Source organism: Meleagris gallopavo, chromosome 6 (genome assembly GCF_905368555.1).
Source record: "Meleagris gallopavo chromosome 6, MGAL_WU_HG_1.1, whole genome shotgun sequence".
NCBI lineage: Eukaryota > Metazoa > Chordata > Aves > Galliformes > Phasianidae > Meleagris > Meleagris gallopavo.
In genome coordinates, this window is record NC_139409.1 from 10,241,241 (window position 1) to 10,264,819 (window position 23,579).

A 23,579-nucleotide genomic window follows, 5' to 3' on the forward strand; every position below is an offset into this window, starting at 1 on the left:
ATTTCTGCCAAAGCAGAGATGGTCCCAAAGATGCAACTGGCATCTTTGTTTCTGACAAACGTCCATGCATTTTTATGTGTTAAGTAATAGGAAACTGGTTGTCTTCAGCTACTTGTAACCCACATGATGTCCAAATCCTAACGTTCAACTGACATTCTGCACTTCTCTAACATGGAGAAACCTGCAATGCCTTGTGCATCAGGAATTGATGTACACCAGCGTTTCTGTTGGGCTGATGGGGAAAAACGTAAGCAGCAAGCAGTCAGTGTTGAATGGAAGCTTACACAACATTCAGCCTGGAAATAATGCGATGCTTCCCAAAATGCACACAAATAACTGCTAGAGCTTCCACACTTCTGTCTGTTGTTAAACCCGATCAGATACAACTGAATGAAATGCAAATCTGAAGGAGAAAACTTGTTACGAGTGTTTCCAAAACAGGCATGCTTTGAGGGAGCTCTTCCTTCCTGAAGGCACAACCTGCCACAACGGCAGGACGCTTCCAGATTCAAGCAACCACAGTCCTAACCCAAACTTCACAATGCATATTTAAGATCAAGTCAGGACCTTATTTAAGATTCCAAAGAAACCACTAACAAAGACAATAACCCTCAGCAAACAGAACATTATCTCAGCTCCTGCTTTTCCCCTCCCCATTTTAATCCCTCAAGTTAATCATATTCAGCACACACAAATAGGTACTGCTGCCTCTACCAGTCACACTACAGGAGTTTCTGCAGCTACATAGCCTGAGGTGATGATTGCAACAGCTGTGCTGAACAGGACAATAAGCATTTTTTCCCCCCAAAATAGGAAATATGCAAGTTCCAAAAATGGGAGCAAAAGACAAAACATAATTAAGAACTACTGGAGAAAGGTTTAATTAAAAAAAATCAGGAATTCAACAGTGCCTAAATCTTTATTTTTCATAACCTACATTTTTTTTTTTTCAAATTAGACAGTTTTACATTTTATGACACAAAAGGAAACTTAAATTACTGATAGTTTACATGTAAGCTTGATTCCAGTCTTGATGGAAGAAGAACAAAAACAAAAACCCTCAAGAAGGCTTCCATATTACACTTGTATTTCACGAATTGGCAGCTGTTAGGTCTCCTTGGAAATCTTCGATTGTCTGCTGCTATTAGTGTAATAGGTTACAAAGCACATGAAATCCCTAACTGTACTAGCTGAAGGAGATACAGAGATAGGTATGCACCATTACAGTCAGCTGTTGCTTGTGATACACTGCACCACACTCAAACAAGGGCCTTTCTGTGACAACTGCTTAAGTCTTTAAAAGGATAATGCAGCAACGTAAAACATTGCCATGTGGCAAGTGACAAATGTCAGCAGGGGGTCTGGTCTGAAACAAGATTTAAGTTTAAAAAGCAACTTTTGTTGGTTTTATTTTCTTTTCATTCCTTGAAGAGTCTCAGATCCCATTTAACTTGCTTTCAAAATGAAAAACAGCACCACATAATCCTACAAGGTAAAATGCCAATTTTAATTACTGCATCCTCAGACCTTTAATTCAGCTACTGCTTTTGGGAGGTTTTTCCATTTAAAAGCCACATCTTAACATCGCTATACACTGTAGCAACAGTCTGCATGCAACTTCACAACTCTATTCCGAAAACTCCATTTTGTCATTCAGTGGAAAAAAAATCTCCAAAGTAAAATGCAGTAGGATAAGTTGTACATTACACAGCTATTTGGCATGTCACTTTTTCTTATTTCTTTTTTCTTTTTCTTTCTTTCTTTTTTCTTTTTTTTTTTTTTTTTTTAAAGCTATAAAAACCACGTCAGAGGAAGATTTAAACTTTTGATGCAACAGATTGTTGCTGGGTAAGCAGTAATTACAGTGTATTGACCTAGCACAAATGGCAGCAGAATACATTAGAACAGCACAACACATCCTGCTGGTCTCAAGAGATTACCTTATGTACCAATTGAGCATTATGACTAGCTGTACACAGTCTGTAAGTAACCACTTGTGATTGTTTGCAGCTGGTAAGCCCTTCACTTTCAGCAGACAAACAAAACGAACCATACAGCCAGCCTTAACCATACACAAATCTAGCTACCACTTTCACTGCCACCGGGGAAAGGATAAGCGCATCAAAATCCAATGACAGAACTAGTTGAGCTGTTTTGGTGATGTTGTCAAGAGTCCTATCTCCTTCCACAGTATTCACAAAGTGTGCTTTTTAAACAAGGAAAATCAATGGGTTCCAGCGTGCCCTATTTCAACCAATTCCGCAGCGTACAACAGGCTGGATTTAAAGGTCAACTAGTTACCGATTGATGCTCCTAACAGGAAATTTGTCAGAAGTTACCTCTAAAGTTACTTTACAGTTCTATGAATCATATGCTGAGGAAAGCACTGATATTCTTGAAAGCAGACAAGTAAGCTTCCGTGTATATTTTCCTTAGCAGTCTAAAATTTTTTTCCCAATTCCATTTCATTTTTTATTAATGACTTAAAATTACAGCTTCACTGCTAAGATTCACTATTTACATTGCAGAACACTTCTGAATTGGTTAAATCACTTTTTAGAGGGTTCGGAAAACACTCGAGGGCTTTCAAATAAGACTTTCGTTCCATTTCCCTTTTGCAGTGAAGAGGCAGAGTCAGTTCAGCACACCAGAATAAAATAAGGAAAAGAAAAAACAACAAATTAAAGTAATATTCAAACCACAACATTTAGTTTATCTACATCCAGCTCAACAGCAACATTTATAATATCAATAATTTTTATCAGATTTTTTCTTTAGGGTACCTTTTTATATGTTCTGATTATTTACAACTGTACAAGCAAAGCACACACTTCCAAGTGCACATATTTAATACAGTATTGACTATTTGCATTTACAGATTTTTCAACAATCTGAAAAAGATCAACTGTTTAAGATCTTTAAGGTATATTACAAAAACTGCTGCTAGTTCCTGTACTACAGTATGTTTACCCAGTAAGACCAGTGACAATAGATACATACTGTAACTGAGTAATTCTGTATTCCACTCACGCTAACCCTCAATGGGGTCAGACCTCATTAACTCTAAGCTGTCTTGTACAAAAGTTAAGGCAAAGTCATTTTCAAGTTTAAATAAAATTCAAGTCTTTAAATATTGGATGGAAATAATTCTTTAAAAAATCAGTTGTTTAAATAAACATTTTTGTGGAATAAACTGTACTGTCATAGTCAGCAGGAATGAGTTTAGTCTGAACTTCCTGCAGTTTAAACACTTAAAGAAAAGCTTTAGGCATTTTTGAAACAAAAATAATTTATATTCAACTTTATTAGAAACTTGCTAATTTAGTGCATCCTTGTCCTTCAGAAAGCGCATCACTTCTAAAGTAAATAAGTGTGAGAAACCTCATCCCAGAGGTAAATATCAGGGATCTCTTCCTCCACCACACAAAACAAACACCATTATCTCACGTCTTGAAAAATTTCAACCTGTATGCCAATGCTTGTAGTTACAGGAAGGCGTCAACACGAAGCTGACTAAGATATGAACTCTTTCAAAGAGCACTTGGGGCAGAATTTAAAAAAGAAAAAGTCTACACAGAGCACAGGGGTAACCAGAACATACAGCACTGACTCAGCTAACTCCCTTACAAGCACAGGGAAGCTAAGGTTATCACAAGAAGGCTACAGTGCTTTCTCCTGATAACATCCACTAGTAGGCTTCACCACCATAGAAGCTCACAGACTTAGTTCTTTCTATTCACAATGTGCTTTGTATTTGCAAATTATAATATCAGTTTTATTCTGGAGTGAGAAGATGGTTACTCGCTTGCAGTAAGTCAAAATAAAGTGTTTTAGAAAGACTGCCATGGTGCTCCGTGGGATTCATTCTGTGTGTGCAAAACATCAAAAAAAGATTAGATTTTTAAAAATGCTAGAAACAACTACTTGTTTAACCTAAAAGTGCAAGTTCATTTGCTGACGTTTAGTACAGCAGCCCAATAAAAAAAAAAATCAAGGTCACATACTAATTTGTAAAATATACCTACTTCTTGCACTCTACACACTAGCTGCCGTTATCAGTCTTTTGGACACTTTAGATATGTACTTGCAGACCAGTTTATTAAAAATATTGCAGCAGCACATTTCTGCTTAACAGTTTAGAAAAAACTCACTATACAGAGCTTGCACTCACACAGCCACAGAGAGGCTTAATAAAAAGTTGATTCTTTTTTTTTTTTTTTTTAAAGACAAATATTTTACATCCTGAAAAAAATAATCACACTAAGCTTCACCTCCAATTAAGCACCAACCTAAACGTAAGGTTTAGAACAACTATCCAGAAATATCCAGAAAAAATAGAATGTTTGTTCAAGAGGGGAAAAAGTATTTCACAGAAAAATAACTTGCAGGCATTGTTATATGCCTAGTATCACTGCAAGCTCCTAACCAGCAACTCATTCTCAGGTATCTTAGTGGGAACATGGGTTTAATTTGTGGGAAGCAGACCTCTTTGAATCCCTCCCAGGTGCTAGTTTCACTGTGGAGATTTTGGAGGGGTACTCTGTTCTTTATTTAAGCGTTTGCCAACAGCTGGAGGGGACGATCTGCGTCCTGACTGTCTTCTCTGGTCTTTGGGTTGTCCCGGATGTGACTTTGCAGGAGGAGGTTCTCTGTTTTTCTCTATTGTTTCTGTGGGCTTTTTTTCTTCTTTCCCACATGCTACAGTGTTTGGCTTCTGTTCTTTCTGTGGTTGCAATGCAGGAGGATCCTTAGTTGTTCTCTGGCAAATTTCTGCATAACTAGGTTTTCGCAGTTCCTGTGAAACCAATAGCAAACAGGACAGCAGAGATAAAGCCTCCAGAGGAAATATCATTTAAGTCATGAAAGGTAAAATATTTTGTCACAAGCAACTGCTGCGCTTAAATATGCAGATAAGAGTTTGAATATGAAGTTTACAGTAGTACAGAAAACAGGAGCAAGAGACAAGTTAAATACAACACAGTACTTCAGAAAATGGGATACTGTGATAGAACAAGAATTCCAATTCAAGTAAACTCTAAAACAACTGAAAGAGTGTGAACACTTCGGCTTAAATATCAAAAACATTAATACTTCTAACTAGAGGTTACTTCTGAATAAGAAGAGTGTTCAGGTAGAACTTCAGAAGTCATCTTGAATATTTAACTGCAGAACTACAATAATCGCAGGCCATTATCATAGACTGATTTTTGACATAGCTCTGTTTTTAGCAACACTTTAGGGTTTATTAATACTTGTGCAATAAATCACAAGGTTAGGCTGTGATTTAAGGATTCTCGGTTCATGATTTAGCAGCACTGGATAGCAATAGAAGCAATATTCTGTTAAAGGCATCAAACTGGATCATTAAGTGAAATAATAAGATCACTTACTATGGCAGCGCCATTGACTTGTACCGATTTACATGCAGTACTGAGTGTCGAAGAAGAAAGCCTTTCTGTACTCTGTGTCTCTCTCTGCTGTTTATCCACAACCTTGGAGTCCCTGTAAAGCATCCAGCAGGAACAAAGTGAAGAGAACTGAAACTTGAGGACAAATGATCAATCTAAGAAAGGCTCTAGAACTGTATCTGACTACGACTACAACATTAGATAGAGCGTGCCAGCAAGTTACAGCTACGATTAGCATTCCTTTTAAAAATATTATAAAATTATAAACAGAAGTTAGCATGGAACTTGACACAATCTACTATTTGGGATATTCTAATAGCATTTGGCATTCAGTTATTTTACTCCTGTTACTCAAACATCTGAATATGACTTGCAGATTTCAAATCAGGACTTAATGAAAACTTTATTGTGAGAACAATGATACTACCCACAGGATCATGCATTTACTCTATGCTTCGAGGCTACCTAAATACAAGACAGTAAGACTTTTGAAGATTTTTCTTTTTAATACTTGTCAAGATTAAAATACAATGTTAAACTTTTGTCTGTTGACTTAAGTCTGAATCATTATAGTAACACAATTCAGAAATTAAATAAAAAAACATTTTCCCAATATTTTAATAGCTGTTTACAGTGTTACATTTGGCCTCCTGATGATTGAAAATGCAAACATGACAGAGTCATGCTTAGATATACACAGTTAAATTCTTACTCAGAAGACTGGGGTGGTGAAGGAGACCTTTCAAACGTCCTGGGCAATGTAGAAGCAGCTGGCAACAGTGGCTCGCGAGGAATTCCCGATGGAGTAGTGTTTGTACTTGCATCCACATTAATGTTCTGAAGGAGAAAAGAGGCAATCATAGTACTAATTAATATGGTTTGTGGATTGCATTAACTTTCAGGCAAACAGTTTACATGTTAAAAACGTAAACTAACTAAAGGAAGATCCAAAAGGGTTCAATGTACTGACTAGAACTATTTTTTTTCCCCTTACAATTATTCAGAAACACAAATCACACTATGGCTCTTTCACAGAAGTCTGAAGCATATTTCCTTCTTGAACATCTCTGGATAATAAAATCCAGAGAGAATTATGCACATGATGGTGACAAGGTAGTCTTTGCATCTGTTTACATCTCATAGTTTACTTACTACAACAAAAGTCTCCTGGCATTATGCACTAGAAATTGACTCCCGCAAAGTTTTAGAGTTAATGTTACCAATCATCTCAATAACTGGTGCTAAAACCCAAACAATCCTAAGAAAATGAAGTTTTTTCTAACTAGGATATGACCTGGAAGTCCCTTTTCTTATGATTATATTGCAATTTGCTAACAAGCAGAAGAGGCTTTTTCTGTAGCTCTGCAAAGGTTTTCTTAACGTCAAGTGATATCATGCTTCCAGATAAAGGCCAAATAGATTCACGACACACACAACTTTAAATTGTCACAAAAAAGAAAAAAGAAATAAGATTTCTTGTAGCTTGAAATATTTCTAACATTTTAACCATTTCACTTATTTTTTAAACAGCACTGGGTTTTGTACTGCTTCTGATCTGATTGATTCTAAAACTAGCATTATTGCTAGAAAGAAGAGATAACAGTGGTAGGCAGAACACAGGCACAGAAGGAACAAAACACCATCCACCTCCTCCTAAGGCCAGTCAGCATACAAAGGTCACAAAACAAACTCCTTTAGTCACTGCTAGAAAAGAAAATAGCATTTGATGATGCTTAAATCAAGCAGTATACATTACTGCACTGGATCTAGCCCTGCTTTATCTGAAGTCAAAGTAGAACATTAAAAAGTAGACGTTTAGAAATAAAAGAACAGCTTCTGTTGGTTTACTCGCTATGATAGTATTTTCCAAGGCTTGAAACTGCAAGTTGCTGAGCGTTCTGGCTCCAATTCATTGAAACACACAGCTACATGGTTACGTGAGAACAGGTTCAAGTGAAGCAGACACGCAAGTGCAGTTTTTAGGCCAAAAAACTCAGCCCCTGATCTGATAGAGCTCCAGTTCCCCAGTTAGAAAATGTGTGATGATTAACACCCCCTATTCCCCAGAGCTACTAAAAGAGCACTACAAAGCAAAGATGAGAAAGATAGTAAGTCCGGATAACAACTGCTGGGAATTATAGCACATAACTTCTCTCTGCTTCTGTACACAGGTCTTGCTGGTCTGTAACAAAAGTAGAGCTGCATAAATCTACATCAGCATCCGTTCACTCTTCATCATGCAAAATAAAAATTGTTCAGATTAAGAAGAAAAGTTCCCTGTGTAAATTGGCAAGATTCCAGCATTAGCCTTACTTATAGAGCACAACTGCTCTTTGGAGCCAGTTACTGCTATCTTATTCATGCCAACAAGGAAAGAGTGCAATCCCTCTCTTCGACACAGTGGTACAGTCATTAACTCATGCAAGGCAGAAAAAGAAACCACGATATTTGATAGAGCACTGTGGTAGTATAAACAGTGTCTGCCTGATATTAAGACTGCCTTTACAAGGGATAGGTGCAAATACATCACATTAAGAACAGTGCAAAGCAAGTAATAGATCCATAGGAACTGTGTGCTTTACACTGTAGTAGCAATAGTAGGTGTTGGAATTATGTTTAAAACCCGAAATATAATAGAAGTCACTTCATAAATAATGCTGTTAAAATATTTACACATGCACAAATCACGAGAAGAAATCACAATCTGGATTACTGGCTGACACTAAGTTAAACAGCGCTCTTATCATGGCACTACTCTGCATATTACCCCTAAACACAGCCTTGGAATGTTGCTGCCTCTTTTCTCATCAAGAGACATAATAACTTGTCCACATGATCTCCTTTGGATGGAGGCTGCCCTGCTACTTCCCCTTTCCTGTACAACAAAATGCCCTCCCTAACAACCCTGGGCACCAAGAAAAAAAAATAAATCTTTCTGCAGTCTAAGTTAACACTAGAGCGAGCAAAATAGTGCAGGCTAAGAAAGCTTCTGCTATCTGTTCCATAGCACACAGGGTTGTATCACTCTTGATGGAGAACATACTGACACACACAGATGGGTGTAGTAGAGGCAGTTCTAAGAAAGAAATCTAAGAACAACCATCGAACGTTAATTTTCAACTGCATTTCTACTACCCCTACAGAGCAACATTTGATTGCCAAATCATTCTGGTGTATTTTTATCTTACTGAGCAACATGACAACTCTTGGATCCAGCTTGTTTTGATATCTGTTCTTGTTCCAGTGATGATGTCTAATATACTAAGATTATGCAGGCAGCTTCTTTATATTTCAGTGCTTAGGAGTTCGTCACTTGAAAATGTTTCACACGCAAGACTTCCGAATAGGAGGAAAATTTACCATATATTTTTTAGGTCTATCAAAAAAACCATGAGCATCAGTAAAGAGCTCATTTTCTGATCTCTGCTATTAATATCTACTTATGCTGGTACACAAACTCTACCCCTTCTCAGAAAGAATATCCCAACAAATCCTCAGGTAAGAGTGGAAAGCAGCTACATTTTAACATTTTAACAGCTGTTTTTTTTTTTTTGTTTTTTTTTTGAGGGAGGAGCTTTTCTGCTCTTCTCATGACCCACGCAAAACTGCAAACTTCTACGTACAGTACACCAAATTTGAAGAAACAAGTAGTATGAAATTCTGTTCATTCTGTTTCCCCCCAAAAAATGAACACTGGCTACTCACTCTTTCTTTTGACGTTCCTATTACCACATTGGACAGTCTGTTTTCAAAAAGGTCTTCGGTCTTTAAATTGCCAGCAGCCCCAGGTAATGGAGGAAAGCTAGATAAACCCAATTCGAAGCTAGGAGATGGAGGTTTTGGGGGTGGTGGAGACTGTGTTTGGCCTCTCTGGAATAGAAATAACATATTGAGGTTACCACAATGGATTACAGACAGGAAGGACATAGGATTCAATGACATTTTGCTTTTGATTTATATCTGCAAGGCCCTAAAGAGGCCCATCCCGCCTCACTTCCCAAGAAAACCACACAGTACCCAGGAATTCATCTTCCATTGGTGCTCTTAAAATATTTCATTATATTTTAAGTGGGATGGTCTGGAAGCCTTAAAAATTTCAAATGCTTAAACTTTAGCACTACTGGTATAGTTAAGCCTTCTTCCTGACGCTTCCTTCAAGGTAGATGCTACACTGACGCAGGAAAATAGATTGTGCTGGATACCAGGACAAAATGAAAATATCAAGTCCATTTATGTGCAGTTGGTAACTTTCTAGAAGAAAGACAAGAGTTAAAGAGAATCTTAATCATGTTTAGATACGCTAAGAAACGTCAAGATAGCATGCTTTGTCTGTAGTGCAGATGAAGACAATTTTCATCCAATTTCATCAATATGAAAAATGCAAATACAAGCATAGAATTATTTTTGAAGCACAGAATTATTCTAACTAGATCTAAGAGGAAAAACAACATCCCATACAAATACATTATAGGGTTAAAACGTGCACTACTTAAAGAGTTAAATGAGTATCATAGGCAAAAGTCCACTTACGAAGACTGCTTGCAAGGATTTGTATCTGTTATCCACATTGAAAAACTAAAATTCCTTTTGCTATGTGCTTCAACTGAAGTTATCCACTAACTTTGTCTATGTCATTTAACCAAAAAAGGGACTGTGTCCCAACTGTGCTAAGATCTCTGTTTCAGAACAGTAAAAGCAAAGTGATCTTTAAGATGCTTCCTATCTTGAGATGGAAAACAGTTACTGGTACATTGCTAATATGGTCTGAATGTGAGAACAATACTTCTGAACATAGAATAGGAAAGGTGTTGCATTGCTTTCTTTCTACGCTCTTCCTTTTCATGAAGAGCAATAGATACAAAACTACCCTCAAGGTCCCATCTTAGTACATTTTATGCCGGAAGAAATGCGAGTCATTCAGAAGTAGGGAAAGAATACAGACAGAGGTAAGAACAGCAGCAACTCTCAAACTGCTACTGACTGAGCAAATGAGAAGTCAGATAACCCATGAATGGGTTGTGTGGAGAAACTATGCTTTCCTAGCTCAAATCCTAAGAGGGACAAATTTTTCCTTTATAGAACAGTATTTCAAATCACAGCACTTCATTTTCTTAAACAGGACTGAAGTCCTGCAATAAATACTACTTCTAGATACTTCTAAATAGTCGCTCCTGAAAAGACAAATTAAGAGGGAAGTAGCCAGGATATATGGATGACTTGAATTAGAGGGACTAGGGAAAACTTAAATGTAAGTTAGGCTTCCACTTGCATAAAATTCTGAAGCTGAATTAACACAAGTTGAGTAGTTGTCTTACGTCTATGGCCTCAGATACAAATTGATCAAGAAGGCTCATGCACTTTCTCAAGCAAGCATGCAATCCACCCCAAGTGCTCTTTCTAAAAATGAGAAGCAGCCATAATTCCTTTCAAATAGAACTCCTTGTAGTGGTGTCCTTCATATTAACCACTACACACAAAACAGTATCCTAGATTCGAATGCTTCTACAGCTGGAATGGGTCAAACCTCAATCTCTTACTTCAGAATACACTACCTAAAGTGTTCACAGCTGTGAGTATTCAGCTGCTCTCATCTCTATTGAAGGTCTATTTTTGGACACTACAGACTAAAGTTTTGTTGGCCAAAAGACTAGAGTGAACATGTCTAAACAGGCTGCAGTTAAAGTCCGCTGCTGAGAAAAGGGAACTGTAGGTCTCCAAAGAAATCATGCTTTCAGTTTTTAAAGGTGTTTTAACTTTATATTTAGAGTCAGTTGATTACAAAGAGCCTCTCTGTTCACTAACTGTCCTAGGTAATCCTCTCTCTTTCTGTTCATTTATATGTCATTCCTGTACTACTTCCTTGTTCTTTCAGAGGAAAAAGAAAAAAGGGGGGGGGGAAGTTGATAGAAAAAGCATCAAGTAGCTCTGAAAGCACAGAAAAAATAAGTACTGACAACCCCATGTGTAATCTGATCTCACTAGCTTTAACAAGTTTGTCAAGAGCCAAAAGGAACCACTTGCCCTTTCATACTTTCTAAAGCCCGGATGTTCCTTTCATCCACGCCCCATTAAGCTACACAACAGCAGGAGGCACCGATACATAAATGCAACTGTTCCAGACCTTTGAGATACAGTCAGAGCTCTTGAAGTGATCTTACTTTGAAACTGTAATATCAATAATAAAATAATCCAGTAAGACTTCATGAAGTCTTACAAGGTGTGGCAAACAATGAATTGCCAAAAAGTAAAGAACTAAATCCTACAAAAATTTATTTTTCTTCTTCTACCCACTATCCAAACCAGCCTTTTCAAGCATCAAAACTACTTAGGTATTCACCTTGAATTTAAGTTCACAAAAGTTGTACTATTTCAAGCGTACTATTAGTGGTCCTGAACATCTCTGTGCCAATTACATAAGGAAAATCTACCTTACACACTCCATAAACAACAAAGATGACAATTTGGTTCCTAAAAAAACCCAGCTTTTTGTCCATATTGCAAGGGGAACTAGATTTTACTCCTCTCCTCAGAGTTGGGATAGAAAGGGAAAAAGCAAGGAGAGGTGTTACATTTAACAAACGGAAGTGACCACTTCATAACTAATATTCTAGCTATGCATTCTATGACCTGACCTATAAAATATTTTTCATGATCTACATGAATGAGAGTCAAATCTCACGTGTTTGAAACTTCAGGACTTGGCCTTCTGTGAACAGTCACAATGACAAAAAAAACAGGAAGGCAAAAGTTAACTGCAATGATGAAAAGGCAATTTTAGTTTTGTCCCTTAATTCCAGAAGTCAGGAAAATAATCTCTGATATCCAAATGCAATAAATTCATCTGAATTTAATGAGCTGCTATCTTCAGTCACATAGTTCTTGGGCAATAGCTTATCTCATCTGCTATTCCATATAACGTCCATAACATTGCCTTGTTACCCTGCACTTGAATTATAGTTGAATACAATCATGAAAACTCACTGTGAACTTGTCCTCCCTTTTCTTTCTGTAGCCATATGAGTTTTTCCTAAGGGAAAGAAAACAGTTATCAGAACCTTGCCTTTATGTGAGTAGAAAACAGGAGAAATTAGTTCTAATTATAATTTCATTCACCTTTGTTCTAGAGGAAAAAAACTTTATTTTAAAATAAAATAGGTAAAGATCTTTTAGGTAAAGATTTCTAGGAAGCTCATTAATATAAATATACAGATTTCTATCATGTTCGAGTAAGGATACACTGCTGAGTTAAAAGTATATCCCAGTATCAACTGCACAGAACCCCCACTGAATTTTACATTAACAGAAGTCTAACACAGGATCATCTGCAAACAACTCTTCCAATTCAGTGACTCAAAATTAGACAAAAAACACAGCCAACCCTAAGTAACGCTGCACAGAACTGCAGTGTATTTCAAAAAAACTGAAGACAGACCTGATAAATCCTCAGAATTGTTGCTATCAATTTTCAACTCCCGTTTTCTGCTCCTGTTTCACCCTCTGTTCCAAACTGCTTAACAATACGTTTTGCTAACTGCATGTAATCCTTCTTCCTCCCTTCATACTGATCTCTATCTTTGATGTTGTGAACATCTAATATGGGCAAAATTCTACATTTTTAACTGAAAGTATTAACAATAAGCTGCAGTGAGCAAAGAAATGGTCAAACTGCTTCCAAGTCAAACAATATGCTAAAAACTTAGTTAAAATAGACAATAAAGTATAGAGAATTAGATGTATGGGTGTAAATAGCTCAACAGGTGTCATTAGTGGTAGGAAAGTATGCAATTCCACTTTGCATTTGTTCTATACTTAGGATATCCTCTGAAATGCTTTCCAAAATTTCAGCTTTAAGGACAGCCAGTCTCAGATTAAAATGAGAATGAGAACAATATTAATACCATTCTTCTTTACTAAAAGAAGCAGCAACGACAGTGTACTTCAGAAGACAACTACAGGGTACACTCACCTTCCTCGACCTAAACCAGGAGACGAGTCAACGCTGGTCTGCTCCATCCGTCCAGTTCCTACTTCCCTCTTGGTGTAACTCGTAGTAGCATTCTGCATCCGTGTCCTGTTTTGTCCTGGCTGCCGCGTCTGTGGACTCCTGACGCCATTGATTAAACGATCAGCAGAAAAGTTGAATATGGTAGGACTGTCTAGAAGCCCAGGTCCCCTTTCTGCACTGGGTATTGTATGTCGTATATGGGACTTGCTAGGATTCCTACAAATTCAAAAGTCATTTCAACATACGTACTATGATAGGTCTTCTGAGGACTAAGTCTACACAAAGAATTCAGAAGCAGCAAAATTGCCAGTCCTCTGTTGTATATTTCAGTTATAAGGATGACCAATACTCATTTTAACAGGCCTTGTGAACTACTGCATTAACTTTTTCACTGTATTTTCAACTGTGGCGTAACTAAAAGCTACTTGAAACTGAAAATACCAAATGAATAATCCTGCTGGTTACTTGCCATTTTTCAGAATTATTTTATCTGAATATGTTAAACATATTAAACAGACAAGTTCCCAGCTTTCAGGTATAATTTCATCTAGAAACAGCACCCTCGCTAACAATAGCAAAACCATCTGGCTTTTGGCATCACTTAACCTTGCATCAAGTTCACTTGTAAAATTTTCTAGTTAGATGGCATTTCTAAAATGAGCAGATTAAAGCCTCACATGCCAGGTAATTCAGCAGTATGTACAGTGTTAAAAGACAGCTGTACTTGCCTGTTCCTGGGAGGATATTGTCTGAGTGTAGTCAGAGGAGAAGCAGCAGGTTTGAAAGTTGGAGATGTGAACCCATTGATAAATCCAGTATTTGGAAATGGTGTTACCTAAAAAAAATTCAACACAAACTTGTAATCAAAGTAAACTGAGTATTTTCTTTTAAACTTTTATTTTATACCCTTTTGCACCGACAAGTATTTAATAGAATGCCTCCAGCAGCAACAGAGCATTTGCCCAGTGCCCATTTAGTGTAACTAAATGATGTGTCGTTGTTTGAGAACACTGCCACTACACACATTCCAAGTCTGATTTGCTTGAAGCACTGAAAAACGCTGAGCCAAAGCTCTCAACTGTAAGTAATGCTCCTATTTCATGCTACACTGTGAAGCATATCTGTTCTCTAATATGCATCTGTAAATATTTCTTATTTATATGCAAAATACTCCTTAATATAAACCTTCTCCATCAGTTACTCATTCTAGTTATCTTTCATAAGATACCTATATAAAGCCGAGAGAGCAAGTGGATGTTATATGCACCTGATATTCTGTGCTTTGTACCATTTTAGTCCACATGTGATTCACTGTCTTGTTCCCAGAAAAAAAAAAAAAAAGCATTACTAAAGATTTGTTGGGGGGTGGGTACATGCCAACGTCTCATACTGACAAGATACCTCAATTTTACCATGTTCATAGTAATTTCCCCAATCTCACTAGCACACTCTTTTGTTTCAAGTCTAAATGAAACGTACTCAAATACTACTATAGTAACAGCAATTGCTTGCCATTGGTTTCTCTCCACGTAAATAAAATGCAGAACACTAAGACCACATTTTCAATTCATGTTTACATCATGCCCTGGAATAAACTTCACAGTACCTTCTAAATATAATTAAATGATGACAGAGACTACACCTAGAACAGCTGGCACTCAGTTTCCTACAAGCAGATCCTGAAGCTAATTCAACATTTCTTGCAACAGGCGGAAAAAATCACTAATTAATGAAAACAAAAATTAAACACCAAAGCTTCCATCCCAAACTACTGCTTGCCTAACCTATATGACAGCAAACACAACCTTACATTACAAAAATAGGCACTTAGGAGTTTAATGAAAGAACAAACTTTTATCAAAACATTGATTTGAAGTGGTTCCTGCTTTGATATTTACAACGTGAACACCATAAAATTCACTTGAAGTAAGCAAACAGCTACTGAAAGAGAATGGTGAAAAAGCACTGAATGAAGAAAAGGAAAATAAGTTTAACTCGTTGCTTAAAGCAACAGACATCCCTTCTTTCTTTAGAAGGACGAATGATCTTTCTGGAGAGAAAATGTTCATTTTCCAACAATACCAGAAGTGTTTATCTGCTTTCTGCACAAAACTCACTCAATTCCTCATACGTACACCTGTTTTCACAAGTAGTATGATGTAGCTTTTTCTTCAAATAGCATTAAGTACTTTATGAAGTAGTACGTAATTTTCAAATTTGGAAGCCATGTTGCCATACTCTAGTTTCAGAATTAAAACCATTTCCATGAATACAGTGTATTGAATCTCAAATTAGAGATGAGGAAGGACTGTCACAGCATTTATGATGAAGCAGAAGAGGATGGAAATTTATGGTACGTGTGTACACAAGTCTATATGCAAACTGCAATCCCATCTCAAGTAAATTATTGCAAGTGTCATGCTTCCTCTTGGTCCCTATTCTCCTCACAAATAATTTATTCTTATATACAGCTCTTTCTTATTGGTGTAAAATCACCACAGAGGTTCAAGAGAGATCACACTACATCTGTGTACACAAAACGCAGCCAAATGCCAAAGGGGAATGCATCCAACTAATGACAACATGCTGAAACAGCAGAAGACAATGCTCTGTTAGTTAGTTCTCTATTTTTACTAAGAAAGGTATCAGATCCTCAGTACTGGCAAGCTTTCAGTCTTCTCCCAAAAGCCAGAACTATTAAGCTTTTTGGGGTACGAAAAGTTCCAGGATGACATAAGGCAGATACACACAGTGTTGTGCTTGAACCTGTGACCAGTTAATCTCCATCTTCTGCATCAGTGCCATCTGATTACTCCAATATCTCACAGCAAAACTGTACAGTAGCCAATCTTAGCATTTCTAGTGGAAGAACTGCATTCATTTTAGTTGCTGCTTAATAAGGTGGCTGTCTCTTGAAAAAACAGAGTTCACTACACTGCTTTGTCTCCTCCACATTCTTTATGCCCCTTACAAAGCCTTCCCCTGCAAGGGCTCAGCTGCCTTTCTTATATGTGAAGTGCTCAGCACACCAACTTTTTAATTAGTTTGCTGTTCAGTACACAGGAAGTTTGCTCAAGTTTGTTCAAGGACACTTTAATCCTATGCCAAAAACCTCAAAAAAGCTTCTAATTTTGAGCATTGCTACCCTAGTTTCTTTTAGCTGCAAGCAAAGAGGCACTGATGGAAGGGACAAATTGGTTCCAATACAGAACAACCTTAGTCCTCAAGTAATTAACTGAAAATCATATTCATATTAGCTTTCACAAGATGACAAAGGAAAATGAGAAACAGTGAAAACTGTTACAGTGCAGAAGCAACACTGCAGGATGCAGTAGATGCCTCAACACAATATGTAGAAGGCCTTACAGCTAGGACTTCTAGCTCTAAGGGTCATGACTTTAAGGAATTTCAATTAAAAAAATTAACCAATTTTAACTTGTTTTTGAAATAACAAAAAATGGTTTGATATTTTATTGCAAAAAAAAAAAAAAGAAAAAAAAAAGAAAAAACACTCCATGAAGTATTTTAACTCAGTAACATGTCAAATGGGGCAATTTAGCAAGTTAAGCTAGATCAAGATGCTATATTATTCCCACTTACGTTATTATATTAAATTTATTCAGTACATACCAGAATTTTGACATTCGCATACATATTCCAGTTCCAGCTAAGTAAGTTTTTTAAACTATTACAGAAATTTTTTACTTAGCCATTACCAAAAGAAAGCTTTGTGAATCTCTCAAAAATAACTTCTGCTCAAAAACTAAAAAGTGAAGAAGAGAACCATAGCCCAATTGGAAACCAGATGCTGTTCTCAATTAATCCTGTATGCCATGGGAAGAAGTCTGAATAACTGCTTTTCAACTAGACCCTGCATCTTAATCTCACTTTCAGGATACATATGCTTCCCAGACCACACCTCGAAACTTCACAACAAAAATAGCAACTCTGAGCAGAACACAGCTCTTTTGTAAGCAAGAGACTTACCAATGAAGGGTCAAGGTAGCTGTGCGTGGTTGACCAGGTCTGTGGAGCAATTAAACTGTACAATGGAAACTGCTGCTGGGGACTGTATACTGGAGGTAAGTAAAAGGATGTTGTGTAACGCTGCTGCGTGTAGATGTTCATATCCAGAGGTCTATATCCATTCTTTGGCAAAAATGTGTTTATAGCTATTGCCTTTGCTTTTATCCTTGCCTGCAAAGGAGATTAGATTATTTATTACAGCAGTCTTTTAGATTAATCAGGATGGTTCAAACTAGCAGATCTCAAACTTGACACTTGTCAGTCATTGCTTTCTCCCTCAAGGAAGGCAGGAACAGCTGAATGCTTCCCTGCTGATGCTGGGTTGAACATACTGCTGCCAGAAAGGAGGAAAAGGAGAAGTATAATAGCACGCACCACATTTCAAAACCAATCTCCAGGTCAAACATTTGTGAGATTGGACCACCTTAATACATATTAGAAAACATTAAGTAGAACCCCACAAAACATAGAACGTACACACAAAAATAAAATAAAGCTCTATTTACCTTAATGGGTTTTCCTTGGAAAGTTTTCACTTCTTCTCTAAGGTATCTGTAAGCCTTTAAAAAGTCATTGCAAAATTTGTCAAATATAATTTAAACAAAGGCAAGTAAGTTTTGACAGGCTAAGCCAAACAATAATTCTTGAAGTGTCTGTTAATGTTAGACTACAGAAAACCCTCATATCTAATCTGCATTCAGTGAGATTTAAGTTATCACTGCAGAAGTGCTTCAGTAGCCTTAAAACAAGATTTTCAATCTTACAAATAAAGTATTTCAATGCGTCATCTAAAATATCAATGCTCTTAGCACATAAAATTATAGCTTTGGCCAGGAAGCCAGGATATGCAAACAAGATAAAACTTAAAGGGTTATATTTAATAATGCTGATAGCTGAGTATTAGCTAACGGGAAGCATTAATGTTTAAGGGATTTTTTTTTTTTTTTCTTTCTTTTAAGAGTTCTTACACATTTGTAATACAGCTTACGACCCAGTTTAATCCTCCCTTTATTTCACCCATTTTCTGTTATATTCTAAAACGCATTAAAAAAAAGCATTACCTGCTGTGCATCGGCTTCTGATTCAAATGTGATGAACCAGTTGTCATTATAGGCAAACTCACAGTTGATAAACTTAGGCAAATTATCACCTTTGAAAAGTGCTTCAACCTCCTAAGGAAAGAGGTTTTGACAAAAAGAAAGAAGTGCGTGAGGAAAATAAAGTAGAAAAAACAGCAGTTTAAAGTACGAAATCCTAGAATTCCTTGTAAGTACTTTTCAGCTTATAAAACAGGAATTGAGGAGAGCAATTGTTCTGAAGTTTGAATGTTAACTCTCTAAGCTCCCCATTAGATAGGAGAAATAAAAACAAGCACTGTCTAGGACATGTCACAAGTAGAAGTTGCTTGCTCCCTTGAGATCAGGGGGGATAAGTTATTTAGGTGAATGAGAGAGACTTAAATTTGGCATCAAGTAGCTTCTGAATAGCTGTTCTATCTTTCCTAACACTACCAGCTAAAACCACTTCTTGGCCACTCTTTTTGTGAGGCACCAGTGTCCCTCAAGTGCATGATATTTCCCTTCTCTACGAATCCATGGAATCACACACAAACCTGCCCATACTGCACAGGATAAGAGATTGCTGCCCCTTTAGCAGAAACTTGGATGCTCACTTTAACTCAAGTGGCTACAGATGAGTGTATCTGAGAGCAGTACTTATCTTACCTGAAAAAATAAACTGCTAATTTCTATATTAAAATACATCTTTGATTTCTTAAAATCATTTCACATACTATTTATTTCTGTCACTAAATGAAGACAAGCAGCATCAAAAAGCAATGCAGCTTGGGAGGACCTGCAGTTTGTTGCAACACTGCTGCCTAAATAAAGCCTGTCCATGCTAAGTCAGAAAACAAATCCCATTCAGTTTGAATGATTAAATCTAAAATTGTCAGACTGGAAAATCTAAACACAGTATATAAAATACCTCCCTAAGACAACCTATTTTGAAAATGAAGACTTCTCAGAATTTTGCTAGTGTTTTACTTGTAAGCATTTAAGAGAGACTCCTTAATGCTAATATATCCAACATGATAAACCGGTGACAGCAAGAAAAGCAATCTAAGATATTAAAAGCTAGGCAGTGTTTGAAAGGCTAAATTTCATTTAGAAATTTAAAAGCAACAGCTATTTTAAAGCAATGTATATAATGCAGAGCTTCCCTCTGATTCCTTTTAGCATCTTGTTTTACACCTCTGTATATTAAGGCCATTTACCTTACTGTAAATTTTTAATGTAGCAGTACTACTTAGACATTCAAAGAATCCACCTCACTACTCTTATACTAGCTCCATAAGCCAGCAGAATCATTAGCAACCTGCCTGCACCCTTATCTTCAGCATTACGGAAACATCTGCAAAGCTTTTTAGTAAAAGATGTAGCAATGATGTTTTCCATTCTAAGACATATCTTTCCTTGTTTTTGTTTGCTATTTATCCAAGTTGCTAAGAGTTCAGTGCGTACAGAGAAGTCAGAGTCCGAGAAAATAATGCTCATCTCTCCTGAACACAGCAATACCAGTTATTCAGCCCACTGTGGAGCTACAGATTCTACCACAGTCTTCCTACGAGTGACATGCTTCTGTCAAATACCTGCTATCCAAACAGTCGCTACTAAGACTTAGAAATGCACTTAATTGTTAAGAAACATAATATTCTTATTGAAAGCTGGAAAAAAAAAAACTTCCAAATCTTCAAAGAGAAAGATTCCTTATTGAACAGTTACTCACTTCAATGGGGGTAGATTCAGGAACTTCACGTAAAATCACAATACAGCGATTCTGATTTGGCCTAACTTTCTCTCCCTTCTCATCCACTTGGACTAAAGGCAACGCTAAGAGAAAAAAGAAATGTACTTCAGCTGTCAACAATCATAACAACATGGCATACAAGAAGAAGCAGTGGACAGAGTTTTACAGTACAAACTTCTTAGCATTGAATATTTTTGAACATTTAACATTAAAACAAATTGAAGATAACTGATATTTTCAAATATAAATCTGAACAAACATTCCCTAAACTCTTCAAACCCTTTCTGGTCTTTCACATTAAGAAATCCCAATTCATTAGCTATTCCTTTTAAGCTGCACATTAAGTCTTGTTCTTTCTTGATTCCTGCCTTAGTGGCAACATCCAGTTTCCTTTTCTGAGAAATTAAATTCGTGCTATTCTTATTTGCATACAATACTTCATATGTGAAGTAGATCTCACTGTCAGTGTGATGATCTAAACTTGAAGATGCTTAGTCTATTTAAAGCTTTATAGGAAAAGGATAATTTGATTGTAATGTGACAAACAACAAAAAGATACTGAATATCTAATAGAGTCCTACAGCAATAACCAAAATGCTTTCTAGTACTGAGCAATTTTTACTTACATCTCAGCACTTCAACAATCAAATCCATATCAGTACTGAGTTTCTTGACATGATCGAGGTTTGCTACTGTCATTATTGGCACATACTGATCACTGTCCATCTGTGATATAAGGTACATGTCACTGGCAAGATTTTCTCTGTTGGAAGAAAAAAAATGGGGACATGTCATAGACATAACTTTTCCTGATCTTTAATGAACTTGAGACAAAAGCTCAGTATCACAAAGTAGAAGGCAGACTCCTGCAGTAAGCTGTATTTTCAGTGTTTTCACCTGTTCCCCAGCCCATTCACTTACCACGTTCATTTGGTCTGCCTGACAGAAATCATGAAAATGGCATTTTGTCCCCCCTCCCCCCCACTTCATGCCTCAGTATCAGCATCTTCCTGTTCAGGCAGCTCTTTACCCCCACAAGCATGAAACACTAAATTTAACACTTCAAATGACTACTGGGTGTAAATGATGATGCAGAAGTACATGGATTAGGAATTGTTCTGTGTTACTAAAACAGGTGCTCAGGATTTATTATTATTATTATTTTTAACTACAATACAAGCCCCAAGAACAGTTAATTACAAATGAACTGCTTTGATGACCTTGCAGTCTACACTAGAACATGTACTATTCAGAACCAATAACTTTTTTTTAGCTGATCCTTACTTTAAAGGAACCTACACGCACAAAAATGCTAGTTTGTATCAATGCAAATTTTGAAAGGTGAGCTTACCCAAAGCTCATCAAATGGATTAAGCTACTCACTTTTAATTTGCAAAAGAAACCCAATAACAGTTGTACAAGCACTTAGAGATCACATGAATTTTAACAACTCTTATTTCAAAGTAGTACATTTACTAGCTTATGTTTTAGGCCAAAAAGAACCCTAAGAGGTATATCAATATGATATTCTGGAATGTGTGTGCTAGTTCCTCTAAATTCTCATGCTTTCCCCACAGTTTTAATTGGTTGGAAATTCATTCCAAATTCATGCCAAATTAGGTATGGGACCTTGTTAGTCATCCACTCATTTGCTATATTCATACATACCTAGATAAGCAAAATTCCAGTGTTTTTTTCAGTAATTCTCGTAGATCTTCCTGACCTTCTGGCAGCAATTGTTCATTTCCACCTGAAATTTAATAAAATTTAAAAGTTTTCTAATTTGAAACAGCTTTAGAAGAGCAGCTTCAAACATATCAGTAAATACTGAATTCATTTAACTCACACCTGCTTTTCAGCCTTACGAAACTAACCAATTCCTAGCTGACTAAACCCAAGAAAACAGCAAGCAAGCAATGCAAAGGCAAATCATTTCCCAATCCCAGCCTTGCTCTAAATTCCCAATGCACTAATTCAGAAAAGTTGGTTTCATATCTGCAGTTATGAAATACCAGCGGTTGTGATCAACAGAAACACCCAATACATTTTCTTCTTCCTCACCTCTCATCTTAGTTCAAGTAGTAATCCTATATGCATCTAGCAGACCTTCTGTCCCATGAAATATAAGCAGTTTAATCCTTACACTGTTTTCCAGGAGTTTCTTAAAACATACCATCTGGTGTAGACTACAACTGCTAACAACTGTATTGAACCATGGAAGTCAAAGAAATTAGACTAAGTTGTTGCTTATGTTAGAGTTTTAACAACAAGACTCATCTTTAAGTCACCACATTAATATTTGTGAAAGTATTACTTGAATTTCACCTCTGCGCCTGACCCAAATACGAAGCATGAAGCTTAGGTATGTAGATAACTCAATGTAAATATACTAAGAACCCGCATTCAAAATAACATTACAGAAGACACTAATGAGTTACATCCAAAAGTTACAACAGTTTCTGTAGCTCATGAGGCCAATTTTGGGGAAAAATACAGTTTTTAAACATGTCTAAGTCCAGAGCAAAAAAAGAGATGCTTTCTGTTACCTGTCTGCGTGGTTTCATGCATAGACTCATACTCAGAATGATCAAGAGCCAAAGAGTTCATATCTGTCTGGTCTGACACCAAAACAGCTGGTGATGACTCCTGCAGCTCTGTCAGCACCGCATTCTGATGCTTTTTGTCACCATCTCCTTTAGCATCCAGTCCTGCAATGGAGATCATAGAAGTAACACACACTTTCAAAAAGTCCTCTTTCTGATCACAGCAGCATCATGTGAGCAGTTGAAACCAGATCTGAAGCGTTAAAAGTTGCCTGCATGGTTGCATTCATTTTTATTTATTTTTTAATACAACATTGAAAAGGTTCTGCACTGAATTTTAACTTTTGCTTGAGCAACAGCTAAATACAATATGATTTTTACCTTCTTTACATGAATCTGGAGGCTGGTCAGGTATTTCTTCCCACGTTTTGCTCACACTACCATCAGTGGCACCACTTGCTTCCAAATGTAACATATGATTTCCCCACACCTTTGCATTAGGATTTAACTCAGAAACCTTGGCTGACTCCTACAAAAAAAAATTTTTTTTTGTTATACACTTCATGGATATATAGCACATACTTGTGTACTTATATGTATATATGTATATAGTTACAGTATCAGATGTACATCTCAATATAGTAATGTCAGGTTTTTTCACATCTGAGTATACTGACTGAAGTCCAATAATGATTTCAGGTACAAAAGTAACTAAATTGTACAGCACCAAATTCAGATTATGAAAGACCAGAAAAAATTAGCCACGCAGCAAACAAGAACTCATTTTTT

General features: G+C 36.7%; 1 protein-coding gene across 5 annotated transcripts in view; it reads right to left on the reverse strand.

Moving 5' to 3' along the window:
* Window positions 1-900: 900 nt before the first annotated feature.
* LARP4B (La ribonucleoprotein 4B) overlaps window positions 901-23,579 on the reverse strand; it is a 53,378-nt gene continuing 30,699 nt past the window's right edge. For 2 of the 5 annotated variants that reach the window (XM_085227054.1, XM_085227051.1), the window contains 15 exons: window positions 23,172-23,319; window positions 22,794-22,955; window positions 21,916-21,997; window positions 20,874-21,010; window positions 20,227-20,330; window positions 18,501-18,611; window positions 17,946-17,999; window positions 17,401-17,610; window positions 14,142-14,248; window positions 13,375-13,629; window positions 12,390-12,435; window positions 9,114-9,278; window positions 6,121-6,245; window positions 5,391-5,502; window positions 901-4,795 (listed from right to left, as the gene is read on the reverse strand). In XM_085227054.1, the coding sequence (XP_085083180.1) occupies window positions 4,514-4,795; window positions 5,391-5,502; window positions 6,121-6,245; window positions 9,114-9,278; window positions 12,390-12,435; window positions 13,375-13,629; window positions 14,142-14,248; window positions 17,401-17,610; window positions 17,946-17,999; window positions 18,501-18,611; window positions 20,227-20,330; window positions 20,874-21,010; window positions 21,916-21,997; window positions 22,794-22,955; window positions 23,172-23,319 (2,100 nt within the window). In that variant the 3' untranslated portion in view covers window positions 901-4,513. Of the gene's footprint in view, window positions 4,803-5,388; window positions 5,503-6,120; window positions 6,246-9,113; window positions 9,279-12,389; window positions 12,436-13,374; window positions 13,630-14,141; window positions 14,249-17,400; window positions 17,611-17,945; window positions 18,000-18,500; window positions 18,612-20,226; window positions 20,331-20,873; window positions 21,011-21,915; window positions 21,998-22,793; window positions 22,956-23,171; window positions 23,320-23,579 lie in introns of all 5 variants that reach the window. The other 3 variants (XM_085227050.1, XM_085227052.1, XM_085227053.1) reach the window with 2 other exon arrangements.